At 54.1% G+C, this 16,854-nt stretch overlaps 1 protein-coding gene across 1 annotated transcript in view; it reads left to right on the top strand.

Annotated features, from left to right (window-relative positions):
• The first annotated feature begins 3,964 nt into the window (after window positions 1-3,964).
• LOC144686030 (calcium/calmodulin-dependent protein kinase type II subunit alpha) overlaps window positions 3,965-16,854 on the top strand; it is a 226,952-nt gene continuing 214,062 nt past the window's right edge. The window contains exons 1-2 of the mRNA XM_078551175.1: window positions 3,965-4,151; window positions 4,643-4,737. Of these exons, the coding sequence (XP_078407301.1) occupies window positions 4,090-4,151; window positions 4,643-4,737 (157 nt within the window). The 5' untranslated portion in view covers window positions 3,965-4,089. The remainder of the gene's footprint in view (window positions 4,152-4,642; window positions 4,738-16,854) is intronic.

The raw sequence follows: 16,854 nt of genomic DNA, 5'->3' as shown, positions 1-16,854 counted from the left end.
GAATTCCGGGTAATCTCGTCCCCTCTTTTGAACGGTGGTGGTCTCCAGCAGTATTGACCTTTGACACCATCAGTGAGTTCTTTCATTTAGAAAGAGACGTGAGGTATGAAACATTTACCATGGAGAAGTTAAAAGGGGCCAGAGCCTTGCAGCTGTATGATGGCATTAAAAACTTTAATCTGCCTGAACTCACTGTCACTTGTGGAGATTTGAGAAATGTCAGCCTAATTAAATTGGAATAATATTTCTCTTGTTTAAGAACGTGGATTAAAAATGTGTTTAATTGTTCATTTTTAATAGAATCAGAGAATGAAGCCATTCAGAAGGAGACCATACGTGTCAGCTCTCCTCAAGTGCAAAATTATTCAACAGTTTGAGATTGAATGGTGTATATGTAGCATCTCAAACCCCTGCTTCATCTGGACTTGCTCATCATCCAATTCGTTAACAACACAGTTGAGATGCTCTGTCTATATGCCATCCTCGAGGTGTCAGCTGTGGCTCAGTTCATAGCACCCTCGCCTTTGAACCAGAAGGTTGTGGGTTCATGTCCCATTCCTGGAAACCAAGAACTGTGATTGTACTCGAAAGAGTTACAATCTGTGACTGTTGAGAACTCGAAAGAGTTATATGCCATCCTCAGGTGTTCCCCCTTAGAGGCTCCTCCCCTAAGAACACAGAGTGCTATGCCTTTTGGTTCCTGTAAGTTAGAAGTAATCACACTTTAGACTCAAATGGAGCTTCAACATGTATTTCTTTCAGCTCTCCATGTGGCTGGTGGACTGATGGACTGGTACATTGTTGTCCAGCACACAACTCCAGTGTAGCGGTAAAATATGGTACCCCCCACATGTACGTTCTCATAACAATTAGCTCCTGTTCCTTCACGAACAACGTATGTTCCAAATGAAGACCAGTTCCAGCAAATGAGTTGCTGGCCGGAAGATATTTGAAGTCATAAGCTCTGCCCTGTAATCTTTGATCACCTGGTTTCTGTGCTGCAGGCCATCTCTCTCTGGGATGTCCCTCTGAATGGCCCCCAATGCCCTGGGCATTTGATGCCTGCCTTCAGAGACCCAGGATGCCCCGTTCACAATCAGCATCGTGAAGAGTAGGATAGCATGTGGAGACATCTCCAGGTTAATACATGCCTGTTCTTCTGAAGGAGGGTTTAACCAGAGATTCACACCAACGAGTTCGGGCACTCGAATGGGCAGGAATATTGCATAATGGGACCCACATGCTAACTTCAGATTCCCCTGCTCAGAATATGATCTCCTCACGATGGGCACTTTTTGGCATTTCATACTCTGCATCATTAATCGTCACATGAATGGCACTGGCATATTATTAACGAATGGGGGTGAGTGCATTGTAGCCATGACACTTGGATTCCTCCCTTACTCTTCGAAAGTTCTGGGAGTAAAAGTCCTCAGCACTTGGAGCTGGTGTAAATGTGATTTGCCTGCTATAAGCTACTGCAGTATGGATGGTAAAACTATAATGAGCGTAATGGCAAGAACAGTTCTCACTCTGTGTGCAGGCTCCTCACCAAGTCAGAAGAGTCCTGGGGGGAGTGTTGGGGGGGTGGGGGGGAGGTGGTTTGTGGGGTGGGGTGGGGGCTGGGGGAGGGGGTGAATCTTAGCAATATTCCCTCTTGTTCAGTATGGATTCTATTCTGCAGCAGTCCGGGGCTTGACTCCTGATCCAAACATCTTTTAGGGACATCGAAAGGGAGAGAGAGAGAATGGGATCAAAGGTAGACATAACCAACTGACTGGATTTTGATTTCCTCCCCGCAGTTCCTGCTGGCAAATGGTTAAGAAAGCAAGAACTTGCATTCAAATAGCGCCTTTCAAGACAACAGGACATCCCAAAGCACTTTACAGCTAATGAAGTACTTTTGAAAATGTGGTCACTGTACTAATGGGGGCACACAGCAAGATCCCACATGCAGCTCCGTGATAATATGCAATCATATTTGATGAAGATGATGAAATGCTGCAAAGTTCCCATTATCAGGAGATCAGGTTCTTGGTGGTTAGAGCTGATGTTTGTGGTGTGAGGTGATGGATTGGACTGGCACACCTAGGAGAACGCCTCTGCCCATCAAAATAGATCGTGGGATCAGAGAGGACAAACAGGGCCATGGTTCATTGTCTCAGCTGAAAGTTGGCACCTCCAACAGCGCCACGCTCACTCATTACCACACTGGAGTGTCAGCCTGGATTTTGTGCTCAAGCCTCTGGGGGTGGGACTTGAACCCATGACTTTTTGGATTAGAGTGTGAAAGTACTACCAACTGGGCCACAGCTGACACTGGAAGACGTAACAAATCCGTCAGTGTTGGCTGTGTGTTGGAAAACTTGGATTTTAAACTCCTGTTAATTGAAGGGAAGATTGAGGGAAGGAGGAGACAGAGGGAGGGGAGATTAAGGGATGGCAGACAGGGGTAGGTTAAGTCAGAGTGACCGGGAGGCTAAGGAAGGTGGGGACAGAGGGAGGAGGGGCAGAGGAAGGCGGAGATTCTATCAATCAGAGTCCACTTGCCAACCAGCCGGCGCTCTCTTCACGTACAGTATAAATTGTTGCTTTCCCCTTTTATTGGTATTCTTGTGGAGTATCCTGATGATTGCAAGAGGAAGAGCCTTGACACGTCTCTGTTTTTCAGCAACACTCAAGGTGGAGATTGCGGGAGAGATGGAGGGAGGGGGAGATGGAGGGACGGGGAGAGGCACATCACACTTCTGAGCAGCTGGGAGTGACCTTGAATTGGTGTCTCTGCAGCGAGTCTTAAAGTGACACGGTGAAGATGCTGGGGTGACATGGAGTGGGGCGGAGGGGAGATGTGAAGCTTTGACTGACCTGTCGGGGTAAAACTTGGAATAGGGAATCATTAACCAAACTAGAGGAAGGAAGATTGCCGTGAAATCCAGGGAGAGGTGAAAGGAAGGTCGGGTCTTTGAAACAATCTCGGATCCCTCATTAAAACCTGTTCAAACAACAATATCAAGTGTGGCCCTACATCATGACAAAGATGCTGCAGGAGACATTACAGATAACAAGAAGGAGTTTAGTGCTTTAATCCCATTTAGAGCAATCAGTCGAACTCATGAACTACTTAAAGCTACATTCTCTCAATTGGCGATAAAGCTGCTTCTCTCTAACTATGGCCTCTGTGGTTTGGTGGGCAGCCCACCACCCCCCCAACCTTGAACTGGAGGGGCCCTGCATTCATTCATATCCAACCTCAGGCATGAAAATCTAGGCAACACTGCAGCGCAGCCTTAAAGCCGAGGCTCCACCTGCCAACTCAGGTGGATTGGAAAGATCCTGTGGCTACTGTTTGGAAGAAGAGCAGGGGGGAGATCTCCCTCACATCACATCACATCACATGGCTGTATGGGAGCTTGCTGTGCGCCAATTTGCACCACGCTTTGTCCATTACAACAAGTGTCTTATACTTCAAAAGTACTTCATCGGCTGAAAATTGCCTTAGGGTGCCAGGTGGCCATGAAAGGTGGCTATAGAAATGCAAATCTTTCATCTCGCTGATTCCCAGCCCAGTGATAGTTGATCCACCCCCTTACCACAATTCGCAGTCACTGCTGCGTTTGGCAGAAAGAGGTGTCCGGGGAGTGGGATCTTTTAGCCCTCGGTTTAATTTACAGGAAGGTTTTTAAATATTAAAAAAAAAAATAATGATTTTCACCCACAGCCTGTCGGTTTCCCCGTTTCCTTCTCTCTTTACACGTGAGTGTGGAGGCTGCAGCCAGTATTCAAAGTGTCAAGGCAGCTTTTGTGAAGCTCTGGTTGTGGTTGCCTTGGAAACAGATGGAGAAAGGGAGGAGAATAATGCTGAGGTAGGGAAGGGTAGGGAAGGGGGGGGAGGTGGAAAGAAAAAATACACCAACTAGTGAGGTTTGTACTGGTTGGATTTTCTGTCTTTATTTTTTTTCCCATGTAGTGAGCTGTCAATCAAATCCACCTCCGAGACTCTCGCCTTTGCAAAGAGAGAGGGAGATACACAGAGAGAGAGAGAGAGAGAGCCCAGCAGAAGCAGCTTGGGGAAGGAGTCATACCGACAGAATGGCCACAATAATATGCACTCGATTCAGCGAGGAGTACCAGATGTATGAAGAGCTGGGAAAGTAAGGGACTAATCTTGCAAACTGTCTTCATTAGCCTTCTAGTTTTACTTTATATATGTGTGTGTGTGTGACTGTGGGTGTGTGTGTATATATCTGTGTGTATGTGTGTGTGTGTGTATGTGTGTGTATATATATGTGTGTGTGTGTGTTTATATCTGTATATATGTGTGTGTGTATGTGAGTGTATGTGTGTGTGTATATATCTGTGTGTGTGTGTATATATCTGTGTGTGTGTGTATATATCTGTGTGTGTGTGTGTATATATATCTGTGTGTGTATGTGTGTGTGTATGTATATATCTGTGTATGTGTGTGTGTGTATATATCGTGTGTGTGTGTGTATATGTGTGTGTGTGTGTATATGTGTATGTGTGGTGTGTATGTATATACCTGTGTGTGTATGTATATATATATATATATATGTGTGTGTATGTGTATGTGTGTGTCTGCTTCTTGTTAATAAACTGAAACATGTTGGGTTGGTGATTTCAGGGGAGCTTTCTCCATTGTAAAACGGTGCGTTAAGATTCTATCTGGACAGGAATATGCGGCGAAGATCATCAACACAAAGAAACTGTCGGCTCGGGGTAAGGTTTTACTGACATTCCTGTTCTGATTGTGTTGGAGCCAGACTTCACAGTGACAGCTTTTCGAACAGGTTGCACGTTTTAACGAGAGAGAGAGGGAGAGAGAGAAAATGTTCCTTTCCTCCTCCCTCACCCTCACCCTCACCCTAACCCTAACCCTCACCCTCACCCTCACCCTAACCCTCACCCTCACCCTGGCGTGGGCTGTCGTCCTGTGTGGGAAAATTGTAAAATGCTGCAACTGTGTGGGAAAGTTGCACCGGGTGTGGTCTGGGAGGGATGGGGGTGGTGGACAGACAAAGTCAGCGCCGAGAGCCACAATGTTTAGGAGTCACAGGTGTGCATTGGGGCAAGAGTTGGATTCCCCCGGGCGCCTCAAAGCTTCTTCGGCAATCTTGAGGTCTTGAGGTTTTTTTTTTGGAAAGGGGGACATTTCCAGGGCTGGGTGGGCGGGGAGAGGGAGGGAGGGGAGAGAGAGAGGGAGAGAGGGAGGGGAGGGAGAGAGAGAGGGAGGGAGGGGAGAGAGAGAGGGAGGGGGGGGAGAGAGAGAGGGAGAGAGGGAGGGAGGGAGGGGAGAGAGGCTGAATTGGGACATCTCCACCAGAGAGCTAGCACGGGCTGGACGGGCCGAAGGGGCTTCCCTTTTAGCTTCCTCTGGCAGCTCCTGAATTTGCCCTTTGTGGGGGGAGGGGGAGGGGGAGTGTGGGGGTGAAATGAGGCTCGTCTTGAAGAGGCAAATTTATTCCAATGCTTCAAGGGCACCTGGAGGTTCAGCGGGAGCGGGGGCGGGGGGGTGGTTGGGGGGGGTGGGTGGGGGTGGGGGTGGGTGGGGGTGGTTGGGGGTGGGGGTGGGTGGGGGTGGTGGTGGGTGGTTGGGGGGGTGGGTGGGGGTGGGTTGGGGGGGGGTGGGGGTGGTTGGGGGTGGTTGGGGGTGGGGGTGGGTGGTTGGGGGGGTGGTTGGGGGTGGGTGGGGGTGGGTTGGGGGGGTGGGTGGGGGTGGGGGTGGGTGGGGGTGGTTGGGGGTGGGGGTGGGTGGGGGTGGTGGTGGGTGGTTGGGGGGGTGGGGGTGGGGGTGGTTGGGGGTGGGGGTGGGTGGTTGGGGGGGTGGTTGGGGGGGTGGGTGGGGGTGGGTTGGGGGGGTGGGTGGGGGTGGGGGTGGGTGGGGGTGGTTGGGGGTGGGGGTGGGTGGGGGTGGTTGGGGGTGGGGGTGGGTGGTTGGGGGGGTGGTTGGGGGGGTGGGTGGGGGTGGGTTGAGGGGGTGGGTGGGGGTGGGGGTGGGTGGGGGTGGTTGGGGGTGGGGGTGGGTGGGGGTGGGTGGGGGTGGTGGTGGGTGGTTGGGGGGGTGGGGGTGGGGGTGGTGGGTGAGGGTGGGTGGGGGCATTAAAGCAATGGAATATTGAAAGCGGGTGGAATGGGTCGCCCGCCTCTTTCACGCTGCGCCTGATTTTTCTCTGTCTTGCTGGAGCCCCTGATTTTACTGTCCTTGTCTCTCGGCGCCCACCCCGGTGGGGGGTGTGGGGTGTGGGGGGTGTGGGGTGTGGGGGGTGTGGGGGGTGTGGGGTGTGGGGGGTGTGGGGTGTGGGGGGTGTGGGGGGTGTGGGGTGTGGGGTGTGGGGTGAGGGGGGTGTGGGGTGGGGGGGGTGTGGGGTGGGGGGTGGGTGGGGGGTGGGGGGTGTGGGGGTGGGGGGTGTGGGGGGTGTGGGGTGTGGGGGGTGTGGGGTGTGGGGGGTGGGGGGGGTGGGGGTGGGGGGGGTGGGGGGTGGGGGGTGTGGGGGGTGTGGGGTGGGGGCTGTGGGGGGTGGGGGGGTGGGGTGGGTCAGTCACTGGGATCTGCTTGTGCCGGGGTGGTGGGGGGTGTGGGGTGTGGGGGGTGTGGGGTGTGGGGGGTGGGATGTGGGGGGTGTGGGGGGTGTGGGGGGTGGGGTGGGGTGTGGGGGGTGGGGGGTGTGGGGGGTGTGGGGTGTGGGGGGTGGGGTGGGGGGGTGTGGGGGGTGTGGGGTGTGGGGGGTGGGGTGTGGGGGGTGGGGTGGGTCAGTCACTGGGATCTGCTTGTGCCGGGGTGGTGGGGGGTGTGGGGTGTGGGGGGTGTGGGGTGTGGTGTGGGGTGTGAGGTGTGGGGGGTGGGGTGGGGGGGTGTGGTGGGGGATGTGGAGTGTGGGGGGTGTGGGGTGTGGTGTGGGGTGTGAGGGGTGGGGGGTGTGGGGTGTGGGGGGTGGGGTGTGGGGGGTGGGGTGGGGGGGTGGGGTGGGTCAGTCACTGGGATCTGCTTGTGCCGAGGGGGGGAGGGGGGCTTGGATTAACATCACCCCTCCCCACCCCCACTCCAACCACACAAAATAAAAGCCCCCCCCGGCTGTCGGGTTGGCCAGAGCAGAGAGGCAGCAAAGAGCTGTCTCAGAATTGGAGCATTAGGTCTTGTTGCTGGTCAGAGAGAGAATTCCTCCCCCCCCCACCCGTTCGGTGTGGTCATCTCAGTGCAGGGCAGCAAAAAAAGGGTGAAATCCTTGTCCCCCGCCTGTTGACACGCTGATGGTACTCAAAGGGTTAACAGAGGGACATCACTGCAGAGGTGAGGTTGGGGTGGGTGGGGGGTTTGAAGGGTTAACGTTAACAGTGGGCAAGCTGCAAACATGAGGTGGGCAAAGCCTCAGGGCCCTGCCCCTAACCGACCCCCCCAGCCCTTTACATTGTGCATCAGGTGCCAGTGAGATTCACAGCGGAAACCACAGGACAGGAATGTGTGCAGGCTGTGCAATACATTGGCGTTTGCTTCTTTGTCACAGTCTGTCAGTGGCTGAGTGTGAGCATGAATGTAGGTGTGTGCATCGCTCTAAGATTGAGTAGGAGTTTTGTGTGCACCCTGCGTCTGAGCGGTGCTCTGTGTTGTGTGTGGGCGGGCCGTATGTGTATGCTGAAGGCATATTGTTTGTATGTACAGTGTGTGTGTCAGTGTACAATCTAAATGGTGTTTGCTGTCCTCATGTAGACATCGGTGTAGAAGCTGCAGAAGCAAGGGTGCGTGTGTGGGTGTCTATTTCTGCATCGTACAGTGTTCATCACACTCAACTCTCCACCCACACACACACAGACACACACACACTGTACACCAACTCCCCACCCTCTCACACACATTGTACCCCATCCAACTCCCCACCCTCTCACACACACACTGTACCCCATCCAACTCCTCACCCTCTCATGCACACACACTGTTCCCCATCCAACTCTCCAACCTCTCACACACACTGTACCCCATCCAACTCCCCACCCTCTCTCACACACTGTACCCCATCCAACTCCCCACCCTCACACACACACACTGTACCCCATCCAACTCCCCACCCTCTCACACACACATACTGTACCCCATCCAACTCCCCACCCTCTCACACACACACACTGTACCCCATCCAACTCCCCACCCTCACACACACACACACACACAGTACCCCATCCAACTCCCCACCCTCTCTCACACACTGTACCCCATCCAACTCCCCACCCTCTCACACACACACACTGTACCCCATCCAACTCCCCACCCTCTCTCACACACTGTACCCCATCCAACTCCCCACCCTCTCACACACACATACTGTACCCCATCTAACTCCCCACCCTCTCACACACACACCGGGCAGAATTTTGGTTGGTGTGGCTGGTGGGCCGGGAGTGGCCGGGAAATGGGCTGCCACCTGCGATCAGCCCCCTCACCAGGATATCACACAGGAGGGCCAATTAAAGCCCGCCCAGAGTGAAACGCTGCTCCTCACTAGTCGGGAAGAGCCGAAAGGGGGCGGGGGCCTATCGGCTGCTGGGTCGAGTGGTGACCCAGCTGCTGGTTTACAATGGCTCACACAGCCCCTGGAAAGTCTCCAGCGAAGAAGACATCTTTGGTGTTGTCAACAGGAAATGACGGCTTCCAGTCCTGTTGCAGACGCCAGGCGGGAAGGCGTCAGGTGGGCAATCGGTCCCCCCCGGTTTTCGGATGAGTACCTCGCGGTTCTCCTGGAGGAGGTGGCTGCCAGGAGGGACACCCTTGTCCCCCAGAGATGGAAGGAGGAGGTCACTACACCTGACAAAAAGAGCTTGGGAGGAGGTGGCAGCCCGGGTCAGCAGCCACGACGCTTTGCGGCACACCTGGGTACAGTGCCACACGAGGTTTAACAGCCTGCTGCACTCAGGAAGGGTGAGTACCGTGTTGGCACGGATCGATGTGTTGAAGTGTTAAGGTCTGCCCCCCCGCCCCCCCCACCGCCCCCATGGAACTCAGGGGTGTTAGAGTCTGAGTGCCAACTGTCAGTGGCACCAGAGCTGGCCAATAGGGTGAGCCCTGGCTTCTTGGACTGAGTGCCTTGTGGCTCAAGGGCTATGACTTGGATGTGCCCTGCGAGGTGCTCCTCAGGTGGGGTAGGCCAGGCTGCAATGGCGCTGCAGGTAGAGAGTGGACTGATCAATGCTCCTCTGTCCTTTCAGGAGAAGACGACCCATAACAACATTGAAGGGTCGCAGACCAGCGGAGGCCCCCAAAACCTCCTAATCCTCACGAGGTACGAGCAGGCTGCCTTGGAGCTGGAGAGATGACACACACCTCGGTCAATCGGCCACAGAGAGGCTGGGTTGTTAGACGAAAATAAGAGTGCAGTGCACAGAGGTGAGAGTTTTGGATGGTGCAAACATTGTTTCTCATGTAGTCTCATCATTGATGGGAGCCTCAAAACTGGATTCCCCATTGATCATTGAAAGATGATGGCACCATGATGCAGATCTCCATTGTCTCACCAGGGTGCCTGGCATGCACAGTGACAGTGCGATGACTGAAACTAATGACATATCATTGTTCTCCATTAGGTTTTCCACCACGCACCCAATCGCAGGACCCTGAATGCTCACCCCTGATGCCAGAGGACTGCCAGGCTCCAGATGCACCTGTGCCCTACCCACTCTCTGAACCAGACACCAGCGCAGATACTAGCACCTTGGTGGGCATTTGATCGACGGCTAGAATATTGGTGCACTGCGGTGAGGGCACTTCACACTCGCTTGAGGTGCAGGTGGAGGCAGAGGGTGCCCAGGATGCCGACAGTCGGAGGACTGCTGGGGACCAGGACGATGCTGAGTGACAGGCAGACGATGAGCCTCTGGAGTCGTCCATTAGGCGGCAGATGCTGGATGTCCAGCGAGATGTGCGGGAGGATCTGGCGGAGATCCATAAGGGTCTGCGTGCCATGGTCTCTGTGATGGAGGAGTCCATGCGGAGCGTGTGCACTGCGTTGACCCTCTGGCCGAGCACATTGCCTCCTCCATTGAGAGAGTGGAGACTCTCATAGAGAGGCAGCTCCAGGGACAGAATCAGGGGGTTCCTGGGGTTGTGCTCGGACCTGCAAACCCTCATACAGGCACTGACCTCAGGTGGTCAGTGTCAATGTGGGAGATGGATGAGGCACCCAGTATCCCAGCTAGGTGCCCATCCACCAATGGCAAGCAGAGAGGTCCAGAGTGACCTAACGTTGGCGCATGAGCTGCCTGTCGTCTCTGTGGCCTCCTCTCAGGGCACTCGGGATGATGGAAGCAGCTCCTCTGCCCCTCTGCCAGTGACCGTGACATCCGATGAGGCTGAGGCAACTGGGGAGATGCCAGCTGTGGCACTGGTCACTCCCTCCCAGGCAGGGCCAGCACAGGCTCCACAGGCCTGAGGACGGCCGGCAAGGTCATCAAGGCCAACAGGACAGCAGAATCAGCAGGCTGTCCCCAATGCTGGTGCCAGTGAGGAGGGGGCACCTAGACATTGCACTTGCAAACGTAAGTTTAAGGCACCATGAGCATAAGAGGTACTGGTCACGGTTAATCTCCTGTTGTGCAATGTTTTGTTTATTTTAACTGGTCTGGGGTTGAAGATCGGAGGAGGTTGTGTTAATTTATTTGGAACGTCAAAATGAGATAAATTCTCCTTTGTCGTAATGGCCTGAGTATGTTTCACCTTCTTTATTTAATGTGGTGCAGGATACGCCAGTGTGTAATGCTGGATGTGGGTGGCTTGAATGTTATTGCACAGGCACTGAGTGGACTTTGGGGTCAAAGGAAATCACAGAATCACAGTGCAGAAGAGGCCCTTCGGCCCATCGAGTCTGCACTGACACGTGAGAAACACCTGACCTACCTACCTAATCCCATTTACCAGCACTTGGCCCATAGCCTTGAATGTTATGACGTGCCAAGTGCTCATCCAGGCACTTTTTAAAGGATGTGAGGCAACCCGCCTCCACCACCCTCCCAGGCAGTGCATTCCAGACCGTCACCACCCTCTGGGTAAAAAAGTTTTTCCTCACATCCCCCCTAAACCTCCTGCCCCTCACCTTGAACTTATGCCCCCTTGTGACTGACCCTTCAACTAAGGGGAACAGCTGCTCCCTATCCACCCTGTCCATGCCCCTCACAAAGGGTCAATTCAGACATCGAGATGGAGGAGGTAGCCCTGGCATGAGCTGGTAGCGCTTATTTGGCAGCCTAGTTGAAGGAGCATTGGATCCCTGGTGTCCCTGCCTCCCTGGAGGTTACCGAGGTCTGCCTCCACACCCTCAGCGTTCTCCTCACCGTGCTCCTCTTCTGACTCACTACTGGATTCAGCCTCTGTGGCCTGTGCAGCTGCATCAGGATCCTCTTCCCCCAATGGGACCCCCCTTGCCAGTGCCAGATTGTGGAGAGTGCAGCATGCAACCACTATCAGTGACACCCACTCTGGGGGGTATTGTACTGCCCCCCTGAATGGTCCAGGCATCGGAAGTGAGTCTTCAGGAAACCTTTGGTCCTCTCTATCACCGCTCTTGTGGAGGCGTGACTCCTATTGTACTCCTGCTCTGCCTCTGTTCTTGAGTGGCAGAGAAGCATCATAAGCCACCTTTTCAATGGATAGCCCTGTCACCCAGCAGCCATCCATCCAGTCGGGCTGGAGCATTGAACAGCCTCGGCGCATGGGAATGTCTCAGGATGTACGTGTCATGGGAGCTGCCTGGGTACCTTGCACAGACTTGCAGAGTCTGCATCCTGTGGTCACACACTATCTGGATGTTTGTAGGGTGGAATCACTTCCTGTTGACAAAGGCACCCGGCTGACCCGCTGGCACCTTGATGGCCACATGTGTGCAGTCAATTGCACTCTGGATGTGGGGGAACCCAGCAATCGCTGCAAAGCCTCTGGCTCACTCAGCCTGGCTGGCCTCGCTCGTACAGAAATGAATGAAAGTCAATACCTACCCGAATAGAAATTCTGTCACCAACTGGACGCAACTGTGGACAACTGATTGGGAGACTCCACACAGATTCCCCACTGAGCCAGAGACACAGAGTTTGAAGGCCACTGTAACCTTCAGAGCCACTGGCATGGGGTGTCCGCCTACACAGTCAGAGCTGATCTCAGGCCCAATCATCTGGCAATTGGAGGTCACAGTCCCCTTTGAGAGGCAGAACCTCCTTCGGCATTGCACCTTGGTCATATTGAGGTAGCTGCATCGCTGCCTGTAAACCCTGGCAGCAGGGATAGTGGCGTCTTCTGCGGCCCCTTCCACCTTGGACTACCTGCTGATCCTGTGCCCCTTGTGCCTGCGCCTCTCCCCCCACAGGTCCCTGCACTGGAAGCTGCATAGTGACACCTGGCCTCCTCTCCCTTCTGCCCCTCTCTTCCTCCTCAGAGGAAGTGTCTACAGTGGAGACCACAATCCCCATTCCCAGGGTAACGGAAGGCTGTCTGATACCTGGAAGGGTCCACACGGTCTGAATCCTCAGGGGTACTGGCAGACAGTAATGAGTGCTGCAATGAAGCCTGGAAATGCTAAGAATGAAACTCCAAACAGAGATGAAGCCAAGGACCATTAAGTCACCAGCAGCAAACTGTCTACCAAACTCCACCATTCACACTGGCAATGCTGTTGACCCTTTTCATCATGCCCGTCGTTGAGGTTTTGTAAATTATCGTCTGTCCGCCTGCCCGTTTTGCATGCGCGATGAGTGCAAAATCACGGCCAACGTAAAATCGGCGTCAATTACCATTTTAATAGCCTGAACTGGCCTCTTAACTAATGGCAGGCATGGTTCCAAATCCAGCTCGCGCCCAGCAACCAAAATCTCGTGGGTCGCTCACTGACATCATTCTGCACAATTTTACACTCGAGCGTGCCCACACACAACGCAAAATTCTGCCCACTGTTCCCAATCCAACTCCCCACCCTCTCACACACACACACAGTATCCCATCCAACTCCCCACCCTCTCACTCACACACACACACTATTCCCCATCCAACTCCCCACCCTCTCTCACACACACTGTTCCCCATCCGACTCCCCACCCTCTCTCACACACACTGTTCCCCATCCAACTCCCCACTCTCTCTCACACACACTGTTCCCCATCCAAATCCCCAACCCCTCTCTCACACACTGTTCCCCATCCGACTCCCCACCCTCTATCACACACACTGTTCCCCATCCAAATCCCCAACCCCTCTCTCACACACTGTTCCCCATCCGACTCCCCACCCTCTCTCTCACACACACTGTTCCCCATCCAAATCCCCAAACCCTCTCTCACACACACTGTTCCCCATCCAACTCCCCACCCTCTCTCACACACACTGTTCCCCATCCAACTCCCCACCCTCTCTCACACACACTGTTCCCCATCCAAATCCCCAACCCCTCTCTCACACACTCTGTACCCCATCCGACTCCCCACCCTCTCTCTCACACACTGTTCCCCATCCAACTCCCCACCCTCTCTCTCACACACTCTGTACCCTATCCAACTCCCCACCCTCTCTCACACACACTGTACCCCATCCAAATCCCCAACCCCTCTCTCACACACTGTTCCCCATCCAACTTCCCACCCTCTCTCACACACACTGTTCCCCATCCAAATCCCCAACCCCTCTCTCACACACTGTTCCCCATCCAACTCCCCACCCTCTATCACACACACACTGTACCCCATCCGACTCCCCACCCTATCACACACACACACTGTACCCCATCCAACTCCCCACCCTCTATCACACACACTGTTCCCCATCCAACTCCCCACCCTCTATCACACACACACTGTACCCCATCCGACTCCCCACCCTCTATCACACACACACTGTACCCCATCCAACTCCCCACCCTTTCTCACACACACACTTTTCCCCATCCAACTCCACAACATCTCACACACACAAACGCACACACATTGTACCCCCTCAAACTCCCCACCCTCTCTCACATACACACTGTTCCCCATCCAACTCCCCACCCTCTCTCACACACACACTGTTCCCCATCCAACTCCCCACCCTCTCTCACACACACACACACACACACACTGTTCCCCATCCAACTCCCCACCCTCTCTCACACACACACACACACACTGTTCCCCATCCAACTCCCCACCCTCTCTCACACACGCACTGCACCCCAACCAACTCCCCACCCTCTCAAACACACACACTGTTCCCCATCCAACTCCCCAAACCCTCACACACACAATGTTCCCCATCGAACTCCCCAACCTCTCAAACACACACACTGTTCCCCATCTAACTCCCCAGCCCCTCACAAACACACTGTTCCCCATCCAACTCTGCACCCTCTCAGACATACACTATTCCACATCCAACTCCTCACCCTCTTACACACACATGCACTGTTCCCCATCCAACTCCCCAACCTCTCACACACACACACACACAAACATACACACACACTATTCCCCATCCAACTCCCCACCCTCTCACACACACACACAAACATACACACACACTATTCCCCATCCAACTCCCCACCCTCTCACACACATACACTGTACCCCATCCAACACACTACCATGTCACACCCACTGTACCCCATCGAACACCCCACTCTCTATCTCTCACACACACACGCGCTATATCCCATCCAAAACCCCACCCTCTCACACACACACACACTTCCCCATCCAACTCCCCACCCCATCACACACAAATTGTTCCCCATCCAACTCCCCACCCTCTCACACACACAAACACTTCCCCACCCTCTCACACACATACTCTGTACCCCATCCAAGTCCCCACCATCTCACACCCACTGTACGCCATCGAACACTCCACTCTCTCTCTCTCACACACACACACACCCACACACACACACGCTATATCCCATCCAACACCCCACCCTCCCACACACCGACTGTTTTCCAACCAACTCCCCAAACTCTGTCACACACACACTGTACCCCATCCAACTCTCCACGCTCTCACACACACACACACACACATTGTTCCCCATCCAACTCCCCACCCTCTCTTACACACACACATTTCCCCATCCAACTCCCCACCCAATCACACACACACACTGTTCCTCATCCAACACTCCACCCTCTCACACACACGCACTGTTCCCCATCCAACTCCCCATCCACTCAAACACACACCCACTGTTCCCCATCCAACTCTCCAGCCTCTCTCACACAAACACCGCTCCCCATCCAACTCCCCACCCTTTCTCACACACACACTGTTCCCCATCCAACTCCCCAACCTCTCACACACACACAGACACACACATTGTAACCCATCCAACTCCCCACCCTCTCACACACACACACACTGTTCCCCATTGAATTCTTCACCCTCTCACACACACACTGTTCCCCATCCAACTCCCCACACACACACACACACACATACTCTGTACCCCATCCAAGTCCCCACCATCTCACACCCACTGTACCCCATTGAACACTCCACTCTCTCTCTCTCTCTCTCTCTCTCACACACACACACGCACTATATCACATCCAACACCCCACCCTCCCACACACCGACTGTCTTCCATCCAACTCCCCAACCTCTCTCTCACACACAAAGACACACAGACTGTTCCCCAACAAACTCCCCACCCTCTCTCACACACACACTGTTCCCCATCCAACTCCCCACCCTCTCACAAACATACTCTGTACCCCATCCAAGTCCCCACCATTTCACACCCACTGCACACTATCGAACGCTCCACACTCTCTCTCTCACACACACACACACGCGCTATATCCCATCCAATACATCACCCTCACACACCCACACTGTTCCACATCCAACTCCCCAACCTCGCACACACACACACACATACACACACTGTTCCCCATCCAACTCCCCACCCTCTCACACACATACACTGTACCCCATCCAAGTCCCCACAATGTCACACCCACTGTACCCCATCGAACACTCCACTCTCTATTTCTCACACACACATGTGCTATATCCCATCCAAAACATCACCCTTTCACACACACACACAGTTCCCCATCCAACTCCCCACCCCCTCACACACACACAGTTCCCCATCCAATTCCCCACCACCACTCACACACACTGTTCTCCATCCAACTCCCCACCATCTCTCACACACACACACTGTTCCCCATCCAACTCCCTACCCTCTCTCACACACACACACTGTTCCCCATCCAACTCCCCAACCTTTCACACAAACACACACACACACACACTGTACCCCAACCAAATCCCCACCCTCTCACACACACACACTGTTCCCCATCCAACTCCCTACCCTCTCTCACACACACACACTGTTCCCCATCCAACTCCCCAACCTTTCACACAAACACACACACACACACACTGTACCCCAACCAAATCCCCACCCTCTCACACACACACACTGTTCCCCACCCAACGTCCCAACCTCTCACAGATTAACACTGTTCCCCATCCACCTCCCCACATTCTCTCTCTCACACACACACACGCGCTATACCCCATCCAACAGCAAACCCTCTCACACACACACACTGTTCCCCATCCAACTCCCCAACCTCTCTCTCACACACACACTGTACCCCATCCATCTCCCCAACCTCTCACACACACAAACACACAGACATTGTACCCCCTCCAACTCCCCACCCTCTAACACACACACACTGTTCCCCACCCAACGTTCCAACCTCTCACACACAGTGTTCCCCATCCAACTCCCCACCCTCTCACAGACTAACGCTGTTCCACATCCAACTCCCCAGCCTCTCCCACACACACACTGTTCCCCATCCAACTCCCCAGCTTCTGCCGCA

The sequence above is a fragment of the Cetorhinus maximus genome, chromosome 10, assembly GCF_964194155.1.
Source record: "Cetorhinus maximus chromosome 10, sCetMax3.hap1.1, whole genome shotgun sequence".
In the NCBI taxonomy this organism is placed as follows: domain Eukaryota; kingdom Metazoa; phylum Chordata; class Chondrichthyes; order Lamniformes; family Cetorhinidae; genus Cetorhinus; species Cetorhinus maximus.
The sequence above is the reverse complement of the archived record's forward strand: the minus strand, read 5'-3'. Positions and strand labels throughout refer to the sequence as shown.